Source organism: Stylophora pistillata, chromosome 3, assembly GCF_964205215.1.
Source record: "Stylophora pistillata chromosome 3, jaStyPist1.2, whole genome shotgun sequence".
NCBI lineage: Eukaryota > Metazoa > Cnidaria > Anthozoa > Scleractinia > Pocilloporidae > Stylophora > Stylophora pistillata.
The window spans coordinates 14,457,501-14,477,508 of record NC_142521.1 but is presented as its reverse complement, the minus strand read 5'-3'; the positions used below and the strand labels follow the sequence as shown (position 1 = coordinate 14,477,508).

Sequence of the window (20,008 nt, the reverse complement as noted above, 5' to 3'; positions counted from 1 at the left end):
TTAGCTCAATTGGTAGAGCGCTGCACTGGTATCGCAGAGGTCAGTGGTTCGAATCCCGTACAGGCCTGAAATATTTTTCAGGTCTGATTTTCACTATTGCTCAAATAGTGCTTTACTGCGAAGGATCGTTCTCATATACGATATTTACCCTGTTAGGTAGCACAGTGAAATAATAGGGAGTTTAAGCAAATCACTACGGCTGGCGCTGCTACGGCTATCGGGGTTGACGAGGCTTGGGGAGAGTACGTCGCTGTAGCACGCCAAAATTCAATTTTAAACAACGCGAACTTCAAACCTAGTACGGCTGAGAAGTTTCAAACTAATAAATTAAGCGTCTTCGCGGTAGTTTTTGCACGTCTAAAAACTCAAAATGACTTCGTTCAAAGGGACGAGGGATTCTAACGTTTGGAAAAAAAATTGTAAGCGATCCTGTGCACAGTGCATGAGTGAATTAAAATATTTAAGCTTAAGTGTTGTAAAATTGCCAGTTTGGAGCTTATAAACAACAAAGCAAAGTTTCTACACGGTCCCTCATAACCCTCGTCATTCCTCGGCTTCAGCCATTTGAATTTCAAGTAGTCTTGAGGTTTGAAAAGGAAAAGTTAGCCTTTCTACCTACGCATTTCTCCTTGCGTTCGCTACGTTCTCCATGTGCACACTGCTTCGATCCTTCGACAAACCCGGCGGCAAAAATAAAGGCAAATTTACTCGGTAAGGGACAGCAAGCTTGACAAATATTCCTGATAAGCTATTTTTAAAGACGTTAAGTGTATTTCAATAGATAAAATTGCTCAGGAGAATGTATAAAGCGAAGAAAGAAGCGAGATAAGTTCACGTACCACAGACTACGCCGAAACCTTCCCACTCGCGTAGAAGGATTTCCCGCTACGGCTGGATGGGAACCATTGACATGCGCAATGACTCGTTTCTGGACAATTTTACTTCCGGTAGCCGTAGCAGCGCCAGCCGGAGTGATTTGCTTAAACTCCCCAATGTCTTTAAGGTGACAGTTCTGATACTCATTTTGCTAGACGGAAAGGCTATTGGCTGATGTTCGCGAAAGACCAATGAATTGCCATCGCCTTTTCTTGTTTTATAACACGTTTACTGATCTAAAGTTTGTGCGAAAAAACCCGCTCCGTAGTAGAATTATAGACTTCAAACCCTCCCACTTACAGTTAGAATTTCCTTACATTTCCAGCTTTTTAAAACATAAATTCAGTCACAGTATATTGGAGATTTAAACGTTCATCGTGAGCAACTGAAAATGAAAATGAGTCAGAAAGCGGCATTTGAGGATTTTATCTTTTAATCAGCTGTACAATAATCGTGACATATATATGTGTGTGTGTGTATATATTTTTATTTTTCTTTCACAGAGACTCATTTATTGCGCTTGTGTGAAACAGTTTTTTTCTTCTTACTATTCAATAACTCAACCGGCCGGCCAGCGCCACGAATCTCCGCTGGTCCCGTTTTAAAAGCTGGAGCTTTTGATACCTTCACCTTCACTGCTTTCCCATACTTGTCAAAGAACCTTCGTCTTTTGCTTGAAATTGATGCACAGTAGCTGCTACTATCAAAGTTGCCAACCAGCACATTTTGGGCAAACTGTCCCATCATGTTTCCAGCTGGTTTATATCTGGCCACAGTATACGAACAATACATTCCCCGTTTTCGACCCTCTGCCCGTCCGATTCCTAGGTTCTCACTGCCTTTCCAAACTACCTGCGTAAAATGGCCTGTTCCACGAGAGAAGGTGGCGCTGGCGAAATCGTATCCCGGATCGCAGACTTCGTTGTACCTGGAAAACAATGAGGAAAAAATTAGCGATCATAGCAATGTCTTAGGCCTTGACAGTTTTGGCTTTACACCTCGTCCCATGATGAGCGACCTGAACTGTTCCGATTTTGTCGAAATTAGCCATTTTACATTTGTGGACTTAGTTGCGAAGCCTTTGATTTGGAGTGAGGCTGAAGGTGACCATGTAGTGATAGAGAGCAGTGTCTAGTTAGTATGATAACAAAGTAATTTATATTTGAAAAACAGCAACGTCTGTATCCTAACAAGGTCACCCTTAGCCTTTCTCTTGTTCAAAGGCTTGACAACTAAGCACACAACTGTAAAATTGACTATTGTCCTCACAGTTTTCGCCTTTTAATTCAAGCAATTCTACCTCAGCTTTGCTCGGTAGCCTCGAGCTTATTTTCAAAGGCCGAATTTGAAACTTCATCTAAGCGAATATCCGCGTAACAAGAACGCAAAATTGAAACCCACCAATTTGTCACGGCTTCTTCTATGGTTTGTGGAGCACGTATTGAACATCCCATGGCAAGATTTTCTCCCTGCCCACTTCTTTCTGAAGACGGCGAATGCACCAAGTGACCCCTATTTAAAAGCGTTTGGGCGTACTGTTTAGCCTCATCACACATTTGTCTGTCCAGTGTCATCGCAGGAACCCCATGAACTTGTCGAAATTCATTGTGCTTTGCTAAACCCTGTTCTTCTTCCTCGGTAAACGCTGAAAGAAAGTAGGCAAAAAAGCCAAAAAATGTTAAGTTTAGTTTAAGATAAGCAATCAATAAGGAATATTAATTCCTTACCTCCATCGACTGCTGTAATGGCAAGCAAGAGATAACAAATCCACATTCTTTAAATAGGAAATCCTGCATAGAAAAAGAAAGTAACAAAGAGTTGAAAAGGAGATATATTAAAGATACGTTTTATGTGATCAAACAACCAACGTTTAAATCTTATTCTCGTGTAGAGTGGTTAATTTGAATGAATCGAGGAATGACTTTAGAAAGGTATTGACGATGACAAGTTTTATCATGGATCCCCGATGGAGATATACCGACATTTGTAAAGTTATGACTCATACCTAGGTGATATCTAAAACCTCAAAACAAACCAATGAGTAAAACAAACGAAAAAGGAAACAAGAAAGAGGGGGAGAGAAACAAAACAAAATTAGAAAAGAGAAAAAAAATACGGCAGGTCCCCGCGGTCTCGATGAAAACGGAAAATGGTTAATTGAACCAATCAAGGATCTTAACTGCGAAATGTTCCCGTAATTTTTCCTTTTTCTATTTTAATAATGTTCTTCCTATTTTTTGAAAAATCAAAGTTAAAAACTTAAATTTTCCTTTAGCAATTAGGTACACATTTTGAATACTAGTGGTAACAATGCTTACTTAAATCATTAAAAAGTCTTCTAAATATAGCACTTGTAACCAATTATCAATTTACCCTAAGAAATGATACAAATAAAAAAAAAAATTATGCGGAGATGTCTACTTTTAAACAATGTTCAAATCTCTTTCCAATTACTTGTCGAGTTTTGTTAACAGACTGTGCCAGAAGTAACAGAATATGTTTGCTCTGTCAATCTGATTAGCAAAATGAATTAACGTCCTCAGGCCAATAGCTGTATTTCTCAGTTAACTGAGAAGAAAGGCTATTGGTTTATCCTGGACAATTACCTGTATGTTTCTAACGATTGAATAGTCACCTTTTTACGTAATGCATGGTAAGTTTTGCAGGTGGTGACCTTTACACTGTGAATTAATTAAATGATTACAGAAGTAAATTTTGAGGGAATACCCATATTCGATAAAGTCCTTTTCGTTTTAATGGTCACAAATGTTAATGTTGAAACAATTCTTCAAATCTCTTGACAGAGACTTGTCAAGTTTTGTTAACAGATTGTGGCAGAAGTAACAGAAGATGTTTGCTCTGTCAAGCAGTAAAATGAATAAATATTCTCAGGTAATTAGCTCTACTCCGTTTATGGAGAAGAATGGTTATCGGCTTATTCTGGACAAACGTCAGTTTGTTTCTAACGACTGAAAAGTCAATGTTTTACGTTTTGGTAAGTTTTAAGTGGCGAGGTGACCTTTACACTGTGACTTAATTAAATGGTTACAAAAGTAAATTTGGAGGGAAAACCCATATTCTAGAAAGTTCATTTCGTTTTGTATTGTATTTGGTAAAGGAACTGTATGAGATCGCCAGCATAAGAAAATTTTGACATCACACATAATCGAAGAAAGATTTCATCTGATTTTTCAATGAAAATCTAGCCAATTTACCATACTGATTTATCAAGCATCTTACTTTCCGTAATTATAATTATCCTCTGTTTGCGCTTGTTGCATAACTCTCAAAGAAGATAATTCTGTTGTCCTTAAAGCTCTTTTTGAATCCGAAAATTTGTGTTGGTGATCTTTGAAAGCCCATTTTAGGAAATTTTAGAACAAATACTGTGTTGACGTCCCGTTGCAACGTCTGCTAAGTCTCTTCTGAAACATAACGGGGCGACGTTTTCGACCCAAATTCTTACTGGTATTTCTGCTGCGCGTGCCGTTGTGAACTGACGTTCCTGTCCTCTTGCTAAATCTCTCTGTTGCTAGATCGAAACCGACCTCACGACCCAATCGGGCAGTATTCAAGACGTCCACACAGTTTTTCTCTGTAGGGACCTTCTTGCTGGTGAATAACAATAGTATTCTTTTTTAAACTTATGGAAATATTTTACAATTTAGGGCTATAATTACGGTAAGATCTTCCGGAAGCTGAACATTCTTTTAGCTAATAGATAGTAAAGAAAAAAAAGGTGGTGCAATCTTAATTTATTTAAAAAGAAAGAAGCTTCACCGAAGAATTCTTATTTGCGAAATGACACAGGTGATTGAAAGGGCTTCCAAGCAAAATTTGAAATTATTTTTATGAGTGGCTGTCACGATATGAGACCTGTCAATTAGGGAGAGCGTAGGAAAAAGTAAGGATGGGTTGATACCGTTTATCCAAATTGATGCGATACCAGTACGATATTAGCGTTTTTCTTCGATATCGATATCGATACCGCGATACTGTGAAGTAATTAAGTTGAATGGTAAGTCATGTGATTTGATTGACGAAATATAGGGTTATCTTACACTGTGGAATGGAATTAAGTTACTTATACGCTTGAAATCGTGACCAAAGTCTTAACTTAAAAATACTGCGTAGCCTAGCCTAGCCTAACCCGGCCTCGCCTTTACTTCGTACCAAAAATAGAGGAGCTTTTGAAACTCTAAGACAGAGCCTGTGAAAAACTTGACAAGTGGAGTGGCTCTAAGGTTCTGAGTCTTAAAATCAAAACTAGTTTTCTTTGAAAGCGCTCTTATAAACTTTTTCATTTCTTTCGATCACCAGTCTCAGACTTCCATCAGCACTATTTTGTCTTACCTTTTTGCTGTCGAGGTTATTAACTCCTTATTTGAATACGCTTACCAAATACAACTCAGACCTCTTTAGCCTCTTTCGGCTATCACTTACAAAAACTACCTTTCACAGGTAATTTACCACTCTTCGCTACCTTATGCCTTTCGCAGGTAATTTACCACCCTTGGCAGCCAAATGCATAAAACAAAGTTGACTATGACCTAATTTCAAGATATTTCGAACATTTCTCATTTCCTGGTATCTTAAACATACTAAGTTACGCTTCGAATATTTCGTAACGCCTACAAGCTAATTCGCTTTCTTCACCTTACTTTGTAGAGAGCTCGAAAAGTAATTTAAAGAGTTCAAAGTCCTTGATGCAACGAATGAATCGATGTTTTTGATAACTTTTTCTTTTCTCTTTTCTTTCTCTAATATATTTTTCTTTTTTATTTTTTTAGGCGTTTAGCTTCACTTCCGTGAGGGTCCCAGACTTTGCTTGGAACCATTACAGGACAATCAATTTCCAATTTAAAAACGCTCAGTACTAAAACAACTAAGAATCCTTTATATCTTTATGCTTTCTTTGAAAACAGTTCGCAGTGTACAGTTTTCGTTTCAACCTTCGATACCTGATACATTAAAAAAGCTAGCGATTACCTAAGCAAGAACAATTCATGGCGCAACTTTTTTTAACAATCTAATATGTTGTGGACCGTTTTTCCTTTGCTGGTGCATATATTGATTTTAAACATACCTCCTTTTGAGGAAAAGTGATTTTCACTGAGAGCGGAGGGGAGCAGCTAAAAATTAGGATTAGAGATTGGCGCTAATAATATGACAGCAAATAAACGCACACACTCGCTGTGATCAACAGCTTTTCACCGAAGTGGAAGTGGCTAGTGGTGGACATTGATGGAATCATGAAGCGGCGAGGTAAATATCGATAAGGATGTTTTAATATAGCGCATTCTTTATATGCTTTAATGCGCTTTACATTACTTTTCAGTGGACTTTAGCCAGACTACACTGGGCGGTTTACAAGCTTTTGAAAGGAAATTTTGCAGGTGTCCCCAATTTTGGAATTTTTGAAAACAAGGCCAGACCACCACACCGGGATCTACGTTCTCTACTCTTTGCGAGAAGTGCGTGGATTCTTTAACGTCCACTGCTAGGCGGTAACGAGAAGATGTAGGAGACGGGGCCTACATTTTTTCACTGTTACCCGAGAAAACTAGAATGTCTAACAATTTGCAGATGTCTTGGCGAAGGCAGCACATTCTCCTCAGTTATTCTAAGAACCTGAGAGTCTGGCGCTTTAAAATATGGGCTAACCGGGCGGCGGGCGGTTATCCACCACTAGCCACAGAGACTGAAGTGAACATTTGTTTTGGTATATGCTCAAAAATTGAAGTAATATAGTACAAAAAGTTATTAAATTATTCTCTCTGCGGCTTGTGACTCAAGACTTATTTCGTGATATTTCTAAAGGGCGTATAACATCTACAAGAGAGGTTCCATCAGAGGGGGTTGGAATCCCCGGCCAAGGGGCAGCAGTCCCAGGTGGAGGGGGAGCTATGTCTTCTGGATATTTTATCTTCAGTCCAAAATTCTCAGTGTTATGATCCAACTACACTTAGTAGAGTACAAATAATGCCATAGACGAGTACAAATATCACGCGGTATTTGTACTCTACAGTACCGGTTAAACAGGTTTTCTCCCATCGCGCAAGCAAAGAATTAGATTGTAGTTACGAAAAAAAAAAAAAACAAATGGCGGAAAATTTGAATCATATTTCCGACGACGAAGAGTCAGAATGGCTGGCAAATATAGATCCAAGTTTAGTAGATGAATCGAACAAAGTAAAACAGCTAGACGACCAGGAAATTTCTTCATTTATTGAAGAAAATAGAAACAGCAACACGAAAACGCGCCAATTCCGTTCCGCTTCGCATACTTCTGTCACGCACTCCCCGTAAATAAACATCCACGAAATTCGCCCGCACTGAACTAACAGTTTGGCGTGTTGGATAATAAATAACTTATTGGACGTTTAGTTGTGTTGTATCGCAGGTATTTTTACTCGTTATTTGCATTTTGACTCGCCCTACGGGCTCGTTAAAATACTGCACAACTCGTAAAAATACTCAGCGATACTACACACTGAACAAAACGTCTAATTAACGATTATTCCATGAGTGCGCGTTGGATATGAGCTACCTGTTTCTTTGCACAGGCCACTATCACGCAATGCTCAGAGTTTTCAATAGTAGGTGATATTTACCCTGTTAGGTAGCACTGTAAAATAATAACGAGCTTAAGATCCTACGACGGCAGACATCTGGGACGGCAAGCGGAAATGAAGTTACTGCCAGAATTACTTCCGGTTGCTGTCGTTGTGAGGTTTCCAGCCGTCGCGGCCTTGTCTGTGACGTGAAGAAAGCCATTTTGCCGTCGCGGCTAGAACGTGAGTAAAGTTTAACAAAACAAAGCCATTTTAACTTACTTTGAGCGAAAATTGTTGGCAATTTTGACAGTTTATTGTTAACAGAGGATGTCTGTGAAATAGCTGAGCAAAAATAAACGATTTGTTCGAGGAAATTTAACTTTATTCGTTAGCCTTTCTCATTAACAGTTCATCACTAGTACTGGGTCGATGTCAACAAAGAAAGCAACCAGTAAGTTCTACAATTTCACTATTTCTCTTTATTTCAATGAAAAATTTGTAAACTTGTTCTGGCTTTAATTTATGGGCATGATATTATTCCATTTGTCTTTTCTCGAGTTTAACAATTATCTGAGAAAATTTTTGTAATCAACAGTTTCCGTAATGTTTTTCTAGCCATAAAAAACGTATTTGATTCGGCGTGAAACTGATAGTTTGGTGCTGGAAATTGGTTAAACATTTATCAAAAAGATAAGATTATACCTGTATTATGCTGTTTTCCACATTATGATTCAAATTTTCCTGTGTTTAAAAGTTTCAAACCAGTTTTTATTCGGGTCGTCCTTTGTCTCGCATCTATTACAAAAAACCGACAGAGGGAAACAAAAAATAACGTCGTTTGAGCATTTTTAAACCAAAAAAATTTGAACCACGACATACATAAACAAGAATGCTCTGATTTATTTTAGAGAGTTCTGAACTGAACTAAGTGGTTGAAATTGAAGCTTAGTTAGCAGACTCACCAGGATTTTTTAAACATAAGTTATATTTTCTCAAAATATAGATCGAACATGGAGTGGACAGATGACCATGACCACTCCCTCTGTCAAGAAATTCTGGCCCTAGAGCCCTTCAAAACTAAAAAGGGAAGTATCGCAAGAGGGCAGATTTGGGAAAAAATTGCCAGTAGTCTCAACTCCTTGAAAATTCCAACATTTAAAGTTAATAAGCGCTCGGTGAGAGAGCGTTACACGCTACTCATCGAAAAATTAAAGAAAAAGTTAAAAGAAGAGAAAGAGGCCAGCGGAATTGAGACTGACATGAGTGACGTCGAGGAAGCTTTAGAGGAAATACTGGAAAAGGAGGCTGATGCTGAAAACAGTCTGGAAGTTGACAAGAAAAAGGAGGATAATGCCAGAGCTGGCGAGATGCGGAATAGAGCAATGGAGAGCATGCGTTCAACTCAGAAAAGGAAGGGTGGTGATGAAGTCGAGGACGTAGAGAATGCACAACCTAAGCGAAAAGTCACAAGGAAGAGTGGTGGGGACACAGTGGCATGTCTACGTGAGAAAAATGATATGGTTCAGAAATGGAAAGCTGAAGAGTTGAAATTGCAGATGCAGCGCCTGGATGTGGAGAGAGGAAAGCAAGATGAGTCTCAAAAGCAACATCAAGAATTGATGCAAATGATGGCCCAGCAAGTCCAGCAGCAACAGAATCAAATGCAACAGTTTCAGCAGATGTTTGCTGCCATGCAACAACAGCAGTCACAAATCATTTTGAGTCTTTTAGAAAAACATTGAGTAACAGGAATGCGTTAAATCCCGTTGTAGAGGTTCTACCCCGTGTTTTGTGTAAATTTTGAGGCCTTTTGACTACGTTTTTGTAAGATTAAAGAGGATTGATATGAGGGGGAGGGGGGGGGGTCTGTTGCAATTTTGGAGCATTTTCTCTGAATTTTGTTGGGAAGGTCCGCTTACTCCTCTGCTCTCTCCCTGGTGTTGTTATACCTTGTACCCTCTGAAATGAATTCGGAACCCCTTTGAAATTAATTATAGTTGTTGTTATACATCAGTTGACCTGACTACAAATACTACAGAATAAATACCAAAACTTTAAACAGTAGTTTATTGGCAGGCTGCAGACATACACTGCTACATCTTATTGATCACTTGTGTCTTTCACGTTAATTTATCACTGAAATCCATTTCAGGTTACAAATAATTTTAATTGTCAGGAAAAATAATCCTGAAGGGTTGGCGGGTCAAAGTCAAAGAAATCTGATGTAAAATTACCATACAAGCAAGTCATGGCATTCTTTAAAATTGCACATACAATGTACATCTTTCCCACCGCACTCAATGATATCTTTTAACTTGAACTTTGAACTTTATTTTTATTTAGACACGGTAAATCTATCAGATAAAATAATAATATTATTACAATCTATTATGACAGTTACAATCTATTTTAATCTATATAAACATGATCTAAAATTTAAAAGTGAAATAGAAAAAAATAAAGAAATTCTGCTTTACATAGATGCCGTGTGTGTTTTGTCGATTCAGACGAAGAAATTGCGACAACCATTTCGGAAGGATTGAAGTGATTTTGCTTGCCGCAATTCAGGGGACAAGCTATTCCAGATAACCGCACCGTTATAGCTAAAGCTATTTTTCAGGAAATTGGTGAGGGGCAATGGAACAGCTAGTTTGTTTTCAGAGTTCCTTAGATTATATGGAGGATCATATTTAGTGAAAAGAGAACCAAGATAGTCGGGCGCAAGACCATGTATATATTTATAGACCATGGTGGCCACTTGTATTTGTCGCTGAGTATCTAACCGTCTCCAGTTAAGTTGCACAAAAAGAGGTTCAGCGCTTGTGTCATAACTGGAGAAGGTCAGAATACGGGCAGCCCGGTTTTGCAACTTTTGGAGCTTATTCGAAAGACCCTTGTTACAATGCCCCCAGACCTCGCTGCAGTAATTAAAGTACGGTTGAACTAAGACATTGAAAACGGACTCAAGCGTGGTTCGATTAACAAAAGGCCTACAACGTTTAATTGCTCCAATGCCCGATGCGATTTTCTTGGCTATTTTTTCAATGTGCATATTCCATGAAAGGTTTTCGTCTATATGTACACCCAGAGAATTGACTGAGCTAACTTGTTTAATTATGTCACCACCTATGATTAGTTTAGGGGAAGTGTCGTAGGTACCTATCCTTTGCCGCGATCCAATTAACATGAATTCAGTTTTAGATGAATTTGGAGTCAATTTGTTTGCAGTGAGCCATGTGTTAACATTGGATAGGTCGTGATTCATAACATCATTGATCATTTCTATGTTGTTACTGGCAAAGGTCAGGTGAGTATCGTCGGCATACATACGTGCAACTGAATTAGACAGGCAATTAGGAAGATCATTTATGTATAGAACAAAAAGCAAAGGTCCTAGAATTGTTCCTTGCGGAATTCCACAAGTGATAACTTGACTAATTGAGAGCGAACCATTTACAAAACATTGTTGATGGCGATTATCTAGGTATGAGCTAAACCATTCATAAGCGATACCGCGGATACCATATTCGAATAATTTAGACATAAGAATTGTATGGTCAACGGTATCAAAAGCCTTTTTTAGGTCGAGAAAAACAACTGCATTTATACTGCCTTTATCAATGTTGAAGGCCCAATTGTTTGTGGCCTCCAACAAGGCAGTAACAGTTGAATGGAGCGAACGAAAACCAGATTGCTGGCTGGAAATCAAATTGTTTTCAGTGAGATAACCGTAAACCTGGTCGTAAATGATACGCTCAAACACCTTAGCTACTATAGGGACGATAGAAATTGGGCGATAATTGTTTAAGTCGGAGTGATCTCCCTCTTTGAAAAGTGGGATAACTTTTGCGCATTTCCATTCCTGAGGGAAAACACCTGATCTGATGGACTGATTAAAAATAGAACACAATGGATCAGCTATCAGATCGGCGCACTCCCTAAGAAGTCGAGAAGATATCATATCTAAGCCTGTGGCTTTCGATTTACAAAGCTTAGACAAAAGTGAGAACACTTTAGAAGGATTAATACATTTTAACTCAAAACGTTTGTCAGTTCCCTCAAGGTAATGTAGGTGTGATGGACCATTATTAGAATAAATCTGGCTAGCAAGCTTGGGTCCAATAGAAGAAAAGTGATTGTTGAAGGCATCGGCCAGCTCAGGAGGGCCGTAAATAGAGTTACCGTTGCTTTTGATTTCTTTTATGGAACAATTATTAGTTTTCCTCGACATGAGCTCATTTACAATCCTCCATGTCTGACGCGAATTGCCTTCGTTTTCATCTAATGCTCTTTTATAAAAGAGCTCTTTTGCTTTTTTGATTTCGTTATTAACTAGGTTGCGACATTTTTTAAATTGTAGCCAGTCATTAGCATCCTTAGAACGCGATGCTTTCAATTTAAGAATATCTCTGTCATGTATTCGTTTCCTTAAGTAAGGTGTAATCCAAGGTGACTTTGAGGCGCGCGCCCGTTTTACATGAAGTGGGGCATGCTTGTTTACACATTCCAGGAATAGTTGTTTCCATGCAGCCCACATTAAATTAGGATCAGAATAGCTTTCGATGCTACTCCAATCCTGTTGACCTATATCGTTACGAAAGTGATCAGAGTTAAAATTCTTAAATTTCCTATATCTCAGGGTAGTATGCTTATTCGTTGTCGATTCAATAGAAACTTTACGAAAAACGTAAACTAAACTGTTATCGCTGATGCCTATATGTGAGATCCCTGAGCAGACGACCCTATCTGGAGTATTTGTAAAAATTAGATCAATTAAAGTACGTGATTTGTCGGTAATTCTAGTATGTTCAGTTATTAACTGGTCAAGGCCGTAAACATCAGCAATACTAGATAAGATATTTGTACTTTTGTCAAACTTAGGTGCGGCCATATTACAATTCAGATATCCTACGACGTAATATTCGATATTTTCTGAGTCTAGTTTTCCAATAAGTTCTTCAAATGGTCTAAAAAGGTCAATTGAAGAATCAGGGGGTCTATACCAGGTCATAACGGCAAAAGGCCTTGATCTGGGCTTCTTGATTTCGACAGTCAAACTTTCTATTTGTTCACATATTAGATCAGAGCGAACAGAATAATTGATTTCGGAACGAATAAAAAAACAAACACCCCCTCCAGACCTACCGTTAGTAGAGCGATCTCTACGAATAGATTCATAGCCAGAAATATGTATTTCTTTATCGCCTATTGTGTCATCCAATTTAGTTTCATTTATGGCTAAGATATCGATAGGTCTGTCGGAAAGCAACATTCTTAGTTCATCAATGTGTGCAGAAAGACTATTGATATTTAGCGAGGCCAATTTAAAGCCTCGTTTAGGCGGGAGAAATTCGTGAGAAACGATTGGATTTCCAAGGTCGCGATTACGCTCTGAATTGAACAGACGGCCAGTAGGTCAACTACATTCATGTAATTTATTCGCGAAGTTGTTATACATTTTGGCAATACCTGTCTCCCCAAGATGAAGTCCTCCTCTATTTAAGTCCGTTGAGTGAATGTCATCGTGGAGTATGAAGTGCCACTGTCGCTGATTGCAGAATTTTTTAGTTTTCTTAAAATCCACAAATTTAAAATAGTTAACAATATCCCTAAAAAGCCATTCTACTGAAATGCGGACATTGCTCATTGACTTGTTAAACTCTTCCATCTGAAGAGTGATACCTGTAGCGCGATATGGCACAACAAGGTGAACTCTTAATGGGTAAGCAGGGTCACCGTATAAGGCCATGGGGTTACTAGTGGGAGAAAAAGCATTGTGTTCAAGGATTCGCAGAAGGCCAGAATCAGCTAACATTCCAGCATCGTGTTTGCGGCCCTCTGGAAGAAAATGCTCATTTTGATTGAAAATTGTGTTTTGTACTTTAAAAAAAAATGCGTTTTATTTCTACTACTTGATATGTTTCACACCTAAAACTGCTTTCACCTATCTATCACTCTGCTTGTATTTACCGTGTGACAGATGGTTCTCGTGTGACTAAAAATTGAAAGGAATAATTTCCATTACCTACTGGCCCGTACATGTTGGCTATTATACCACAGGGCAATGCAACAGATTGGTATTTCAATCCGTGGACTCTTTTGTGTCCGTTGTACACAATTCCTTGGTTTTCTTGTGGTCGGCAAATGGGTCTTACTGTACCATCTATGAAGCCAAAGCAATTCGGCAGGGGACTTCCTTTCCTTTGTATGGCATCAGCATAACTCTGAAGTAGAGGGGGGCTCATTAAGGTGTGGTTCCATGCTGTCAGACGGTGATGATGTAAGCCGTACACAGTTTCCAGTACATGATTAGTGATCATACAAATTGCTGGTACTGGGCGGCCAAAACGATGGATTAGGTCACTGCACCTACAAGGGTACGCTAATCTTCTCAACAAAAGACAAAGGCCTTCAATTCCATCACATACAGTCCCTTGTTCACATGTATACGAATCAGGCAGCCCCATTGCGTCTACGAGAACAGGTATATCCCTCTTTCGGAAACGAAACTCTGCCAAGCACTCACTTTCGTCGAGTCCTTCCGGGTCAAAATGTTCGTAATTCTGGTAGGGATAATCGAGATTCTTTGAAGTGTTGGCATCGTACAACAGTAAAAATTCATCTTCTGAAATGTCACCATCATCAAAACTTGTTATCAACAATTCACGAGCCTTTCTAAAGGTAGCCATTGCTTTTCCTAAATTAACTTCGAAGAGGAAAGCTACTACAGCCGCCGTCGCGCGCGCTATCTTAAAGGATCCCTTCCAACCACAATACCCTGCGCGCCTCTATTATTGTTTTGATGCCAGCAGCGTGATTCGCAAACGGCGTGACGTGACGAAAGGTCAAGAGATCGACGTCAATTGCGACAAAAATGGAAGAAACAGACCACGAGACAAGCAGGAATATCGATGTTGAAGGGCCATCGACACCCGTAAATGTGTACGGTTCGCCTGTGGCACCACGCGGCCGAGGAAACGAGGAATCCATCGTATCAACATCTCACGTTGTCCCTTTGCCTTTGGCGATCGTGAATCGAGTGGTAAGCTCAATACTACATTTTCTGCGTGATAGTACAAGACCAGAAATCCTTTCTTGAAATTCATCGATTTACAATAGCAAGTATTTTCTCCTGTCCCAGACCTGTTCCTGTAAGAATTCATGTAGCCGCAAAAAGACGGCTAAAACTCCTGGCTGTCCATGCCAAAATGCGTCGATAAAATGCTCCAGCAGCTGCACGTGTGGAACTAAGAGAACGGCGTGCAAGAACAAGACGGTCGAAGTTGTGGTGAATAGAAACCCCAGTGCTTTTTCTCGTCATCAAGAGCAAGCCGCTACTGCACAAAGGGAAATACAAGTAAGTTTAGTTCTAAGATATGTGTCCACGCCATCGTTGCCTTCGGTGGTTACATTTCCCAACAAAGCATTCACACATTCACTGTAAACTCGGCAACTTTAAAATCGAATTTGTTTCAAAATAACCCGAAACTTTTTTCTCGATGAAAGCATGCTACTGTCTTTCAAGTTCACTCAATCATTTTTCATTCTCTCCACAAGGAATTTATTAAAACCCTGGCCACGGATGAAAAAGACCACATCCTTCTAAGAGTTCTCAGCCAAGGCAAGGGAAGTCTGGATTATGCGAAAAACATCCGAGCAGAAATCAGCGACTCTGCAGCACACTCTGCTGATCCTGATCCTGGTCCTGATCGAGATGATGTTCCTGAATGGTGTGATTGTTCAGTTTGTAGACCAATGCCTCTAGATTTGGAGAATGTTTGTTGTAGAAAGAGAACTTGTGCCACTTCATACGCCATGTTTCAAAACATCTGCCTTGACCGGGAAGTATTGACGTTAGCTATCCGGGCTAGGTTCGACATACTGGCCGAAGAACCGGATTATTCTTCAAATTCCTTTAGAAAGGCAGCCTACAGACAGTACTGTTTATGGAAATATGGGAAACTGGGAAAGGGAAACCGACGTGTTTTGCCTTCATGCGTTGTTCTCACAATAAGGAGATTCTATCCTGCTCCAGATGGCATTTATATGGGATATAGGCAATCCTAGTTGCTGAATAAGCATTTTGTTATTTATTGTTCTTGATGAACTGTTGTAATTTTGCGAAAATTTTTGCAAAGTGTACCACATTGGTAAGCTACTAGTAATTGTTACTCCTCTCGTTCAAATATCTGATGAAATTTTTTTGAGTGTTGGTTTGGGAAAAACGATTTCCCCTTTCTCTTACCCGAGTTTATGAATGAGAGTTGTTAGACAAAGGCCAACTATGATTTATAAAAATTCTGATTATAGCTTCGAAAAACGGACGGGTTTTTGAGAAAATTTTCGATCTATGTTTACACATTTATCAGCAATTATGAGTTGGCCAAGGATAAAAACATTTTATTAGAGCTTATATATTGTAGTAAAAAATCTCCTGTTTTTGAAAGTTCCTCAACCATTTTTAAACTAATTGTAAGAACATTCAAAAGTTCATAAAGCAATGATTAATCATCCTCCCACTTCTTCATCATGACAATTGTCACCATGTGGGTTTACTAAGATTTCTGTTTCTGCTGTTTGAATCTTGACAATCTTGCAGCGACCAAATCTCCAGTAGTTGGTGACTCCCTCATGGCTATGGTTGGGGCAAGGTGCTGTGGATTTGTTGGAGACACAGTTACATGTCTTGCTGCAGTTTCCAGATCCTCGGCTCTCTTACACAATATTTCTGCAAATAGTGCTGGCCAGTAGCTATAGCTCTTGTCCTCTTTCACTGCTTCTGCTCTCCAGTTTCCAGACCGCTTCGAGTACAATTTCTTGAATTTTCCACTGATTGTCTTCCGGAAAAGATGGAAGTTGTGATCCAGCACAGCCAACAAACACCTTCCGGTGAAGACTTCATATCTAAGAATAGATAAAATCATTCATTCTCTAATTAGCAGGTTCTTAAATGAGGCAGTGTATGGCAATTTTTTTTTCTTTTCTTTTTTTTTTTTGTGCTATCTCAAATTAACCTCGAAATAATTATGTTGTCAAGTAAAAGGGGGGGGGATTAACAAACATTAAAAAAAAAAATTGAAATATATGTGCATGAATAATGATTGCTACTTACGAAAATGCAATTCGTTTGGAAGCATATTTCAGGCACATAGAGTTAAAGTTCTCCAGTTTACTTGTGTGCCTAGAGGAGTGAAAACAAGCAAAACAACCATTTATCAACCTTTCCAATACCAGGAGTGCCCCAAATCAAAAGTTATAATTTCCAAAATTTTAAAATTTAGAAGGGAAAGATTATAAAACGTGAAGGATTAAATTAACAAATGTTGTAATGTTTGGATAATTTTGCAACAAACCCTGAGTGAGAATTTCTCATGGTAGGTTACATATGTCAAATATCTTGTTACTGTTTTCAACGAACAGCAATTGCTACTCTGCAAGTCTGAATGTAAAATAAAGTTTCTGGTATGGCATGGTAGGCTTTGATGATTCCAACTTCATTCTTGTAATCTGATAATTGAACATCTATTTTTTGATACAACTCATTCATAATGGTAACTAGGGACAAATGTATGTTGTGTGTTCTGCATCCAGACAGGAAGAACATACCTAAATCTCACATAGTGTTGTAGAGACTTCAACCATTCAGCGTCAAATACTATTTTCCGCAACTCCTCTGCTGCTTTTGAGTCTTTAGCTAAAATCTCCTTTCCCTCTTCTACATCAGTCAACTGTCCATGGGAGCACTCACCATTCTCCCACTCGTGCTCTCCACAGACATGGTGGATTACTCCGATCCACATTTCCTGCAAGAATATTACCAATTTAATTCACTACTTGCCTGTAAATAACTGTCATCTGAAGCACAGTTGGATGACACTGCAACTGTTGCTTGCCAGCTGCTGCCAAGAGAGTTGATGAAACAAACACTTTCTGCCCACCTTTGATTGAAAGAACTTTGGATGAGTGCCAGACACAACGATGGCCATTTTTGCACTGGTATATAACTGTCAACACACCAGCTTCAAGCTTTTGCTCCACAACTTCATTTTTTTCTCCACAACTTTTCTTCCCACATGGAACCTCAAACAATGGCAAAATTTTCTCCACATCCACCATCACTCGTGCACCTTCATACAGGGCTTGATATTTTAATGATGAACTTTTGCCCTTCATAAGTTCCTTAAAATCCTTCTGAATAGTTTCCTGTAACATTTTCTTGTGTTCTTGACAAGTACGAGATACCATTTCTGGTAGAACATCAGAACAGGTATTTACAGGTTCTTCTTGATGCCCTTGAACCACTGACTTTCCTTCAGCAATAGGGCATGATTCAATAGCTGTCAGAGTTGCACTTTCATCTACTGAATGCTCATAGGAGCTACAATGCAATACATTAGTTGAAATCATCAAAATTAATATTATTTCAAATTCTTGCGGCATATGGGCAGTTTTACATTTGACTGCCAAAATAATCTTCCTTAATCTCATACCTCAGGATTTCACCTTACAATCCCTAGAATAAGTACAAGATGTTTCTTTTTCATCAATTTGATATTTACTGACCTGAAAGACAGAGGCTGATACAGGTCATCTTCTTCACGTTCACCTTCACTGGACAGGGCATCAGAAGATTCATAATCAGACAAAGAACTGTCAATGGACTCATCACTTGAAACAGGACCAGAACTAGGAACAAAGGACAAAACAATGAAAGCTTAAATATTGTTTGTTATTGACATTAGAAATAATCATGAGGGACATCTTGAACATGAAAAGATGTTGTGTTCAATGCACTCAACAGTGGAGGATCAAGATATATAACCAAAACATGATCCTAAATTTGCAGTAAAGTTAAATCAATTAATACACATGTACATACCCCATACTATCATCCACAAAAGGATCTCCTCTGAGACTCCCAAATTCAGGATTGAGGGTAGCCATACCCTGCGCAAGTGACACTGCAGACACTGAGATTTCTTGAGCCCGAAAATCATCTTTTTTTGGTTCTTGCCCAACGGATACCCCAGTTATATCGACACTGAGAGGAAAATAAAGATAACAATGTCCAAAATTACAATGCAGTGGTAATTCAAAACACGATTTGTGTGAATGTTCAGGGCTAGAAAACTGAGGAAAAGTAATAAAGTATAATAATTAAAAATTAAAGAATTACGATATCATCATCCTCATCATCATCATCATCATCATAGCAATAAAAAGACAACTGAAACATTACCACAAGAAGTTGGCCAAGGTTTGTTTGTGTAAAACAAATCATATTAGAAATTCCCTGGAAGCACTGGTGTCGTATGCAATAAGAATGATATTTATGTTTATTCGCATGTCAATTTGATGAAAAGCAGGTCAGAATAATACTTTCAGCTATACATTCATCCAGCCTACCATTAGTTTGAGGCTAAAAGTTCAGTGAAACTGATGTAAAACGCGTGTACTCACAGTGTATTTGTGTCCTCTTCGTTTCTGCCCGGAACTACAGGAGATACATCAATTTCGATCCTTGCTCTTTTGCTCAAAGGGGTAGATTGGAAGAGCTCACGTCTACCTATACAGAACATCATTTATAAATGAGTCGACCAAAATCAAACTCAATGCTAAAAAGTGGAAAACAGTTTTTGTTTACTGGATTTAGATAACACAGTTTGAAAAAATCAAAATGAAAGTGCACCAGCCTTGAAGAGAAATAGACTGATGAACGGAACTCAAATCTTACTTGAGTTGGGTCCGTTGTCGATAGAGGTTTCAGCTGGCAGTTCTTGACAGGAACTGCTCCTCAGCGTCCTCGCACGAAGCTCCTCAATGTTTTGATGGAGCAAAATCTCGGCAAATTGGCTGTTACTTAGCCCCTTGATATTCAACAATTCTTTCCTTTCATTCCACAGGCGAAAAGTTGACTCTCGAAGGATAATTCTTTTTGTTCCCTCGGTTGCCTGTGGTCGTCCGCGGTGAGGAACATGAAAGGCCATCGAAGGCCTCCGGTTTACCCGATAAATTTTCTCCCAAACAGAAAAAATAATTAAGAAATAACTAGTCAAATAGAAAGAACAATAAATTTGGAACGCGATTGAGGAAATTCAAGGCCTCAGTGAGGCAAATGTACTCGGATGAACGAGGATTTCTTTCCACTTCACCACTTGTCCGATACCGGATGGCAGAGAAAATGGCGGATTTCACATATCGCGCGCGCAATGTATTGTGGTTGGAAGGGATCCTTTAAGGCTATTTTTCGCGCCATTGCAACGGCGACCTCTCCCCAAGCCCCCTCGACCAAGTCTGCCGTCCCAGATGTCGGATCTTAAGCTCCCTAATGTCTTCAAGGTGACAGTTCTGATACTCATTTTGCTAGACGGAAAGGCTATTGGCTGATGTTCGCGAAAGACCAGTGAATTGCCACCGCCTTTTCTTGTCTTATAACACGTTTACTGATCTAAATTTTGTGCGAAAAAACCCACTCCATGGTAGAATTATAGACTTCAAACCGTTCCACTTACAGTTAGAATTTCCTTACATTTCCAGCTTTTTAAAACATAAATTCAGTCACATTCTTGAATGTT

General features: G+C 39.0%; 5 protein-coding genes across 9 annotated transcripts in view; 2 read left to right on the top strand and 3 right to left on the bottom strand.

The window, feature by feature from the left end:
- Positions 1–1,291: 1,291 nt before the first annotated feature.
- The window catches only part of LOC148734652 (Golgi-associated plant pathogenesis-related protein 1-like), a 29,513-nt gene continuing 10,796 nt past the window's right edge, over positions 1,292–20,008 (bottom strand). The window contains exons 1-4 of one of the 5 annotated variants that reach the window (XM_088752156.1): positions 5,230–5,328; positions 2,604–2,666; positions 2,278–2,521; positions 1,292–1,804 (exon numbers count right to left, since the gene is read on the bottom strand). In XM_088752156.1, the coding sequence (XP_088608282.1) occupies positions 1,384–1,804; positions 2,278–2,521; positions 2,604–2,649 (711 nt within the window). In that variant the 5' untranslated portion in view covers positions 2,650–2,666; positions 5,230–5,328 and the 3' untranslated portion in view covers positions 1,292–1,383. Of the gene's footprint in view, positions 1,805–2,277; positions 2,522–2,603; positions 2,668–3,194; positions 3,422–5,229; positions 5,329–20,008 lie in introns of those variants that run through there. The other 4 variants (XM_088752154.1, XM_088752155.1, XM_088752153.1 and 1 more) reach the window with 4 other exon arrangements.
- LOC148734657 (uncharacterized) lies at positions 7,547–9,909 on the top strand. Its single transcript, XM_088752157.1, has 2 exons — positions 7,547–7,884; positions 8,437–9,909. Exon 2 carries the CDS (start codon positions 8,444–8,446, stop codon positions 9,173–9,175), a length of 732 nt encoding a protein of 243 aa, XP_088608283.1. The 5' UTR covers positions 7,547–7,884; positions 8,437–8,443; the 3' UTR covers positions 9,176–9,909.
- LOC148734656 (uncharacterized) lies at positions 12,850–14,181 on the bottom strand. The gene is made up of 2 exons (XM_088752807.1): positions 13,459–14,181; positions 12,850–13,271 (listed from the first exon to the last, which is right to left on the bottom strand). Exons 1-2 carry the CDS (start codon positions 14,120–14,122, stop codon positions 12,850–12,852), a joined length of 1,086 nt encoding a protein of 361 aa, XP_088608933.1. The 5' UTR covers positions 14,123–14,181.
- Positions 14,174–16,337, top strand: LOC111328078 (uncharacterized). The gene is made up of 3 exons (XM_022932437.2): positions 14,174–14,475; positions 14,575–14,790; positions 14,991–16,337. Exons 1-3 carry the CDS (start codon positions 14,308–14,310, stop codon positions 15,498–15,500), a joined length of 894 nt encoding a protein of 297 aa, XP_022788172.2. The 5' UTR covers positions 14,174–14,307; the 3' UTR covers positions 15,501–16,337.
- On the bottom strand, positions 15,817–19,665 carry LOC148734655 (uncharacterized). Its single transcript, XM_088752806.1, has 8 exons — positions 19,168–19,665; positions 18,894–18,999; positions 18,313–18,474; positions 17,997–18,119; positions 17,311–17,811; positions 17,040–17,261; positions 16,546–16,614; positions 15,817–16,337 (listed from the first exon to the last, which is right to left on the bottom strand). Exons 1-8 carry the CDS (start codon positions 19,418–19,420, stop codon positions 15,989–15,991), a joined length of 1,785 nt encoding a protein of 594 aa, XP_088608932.1. The 5' UTR covers positions 19,421–19,665; the 3' UTR covers positions 15,817–15,988.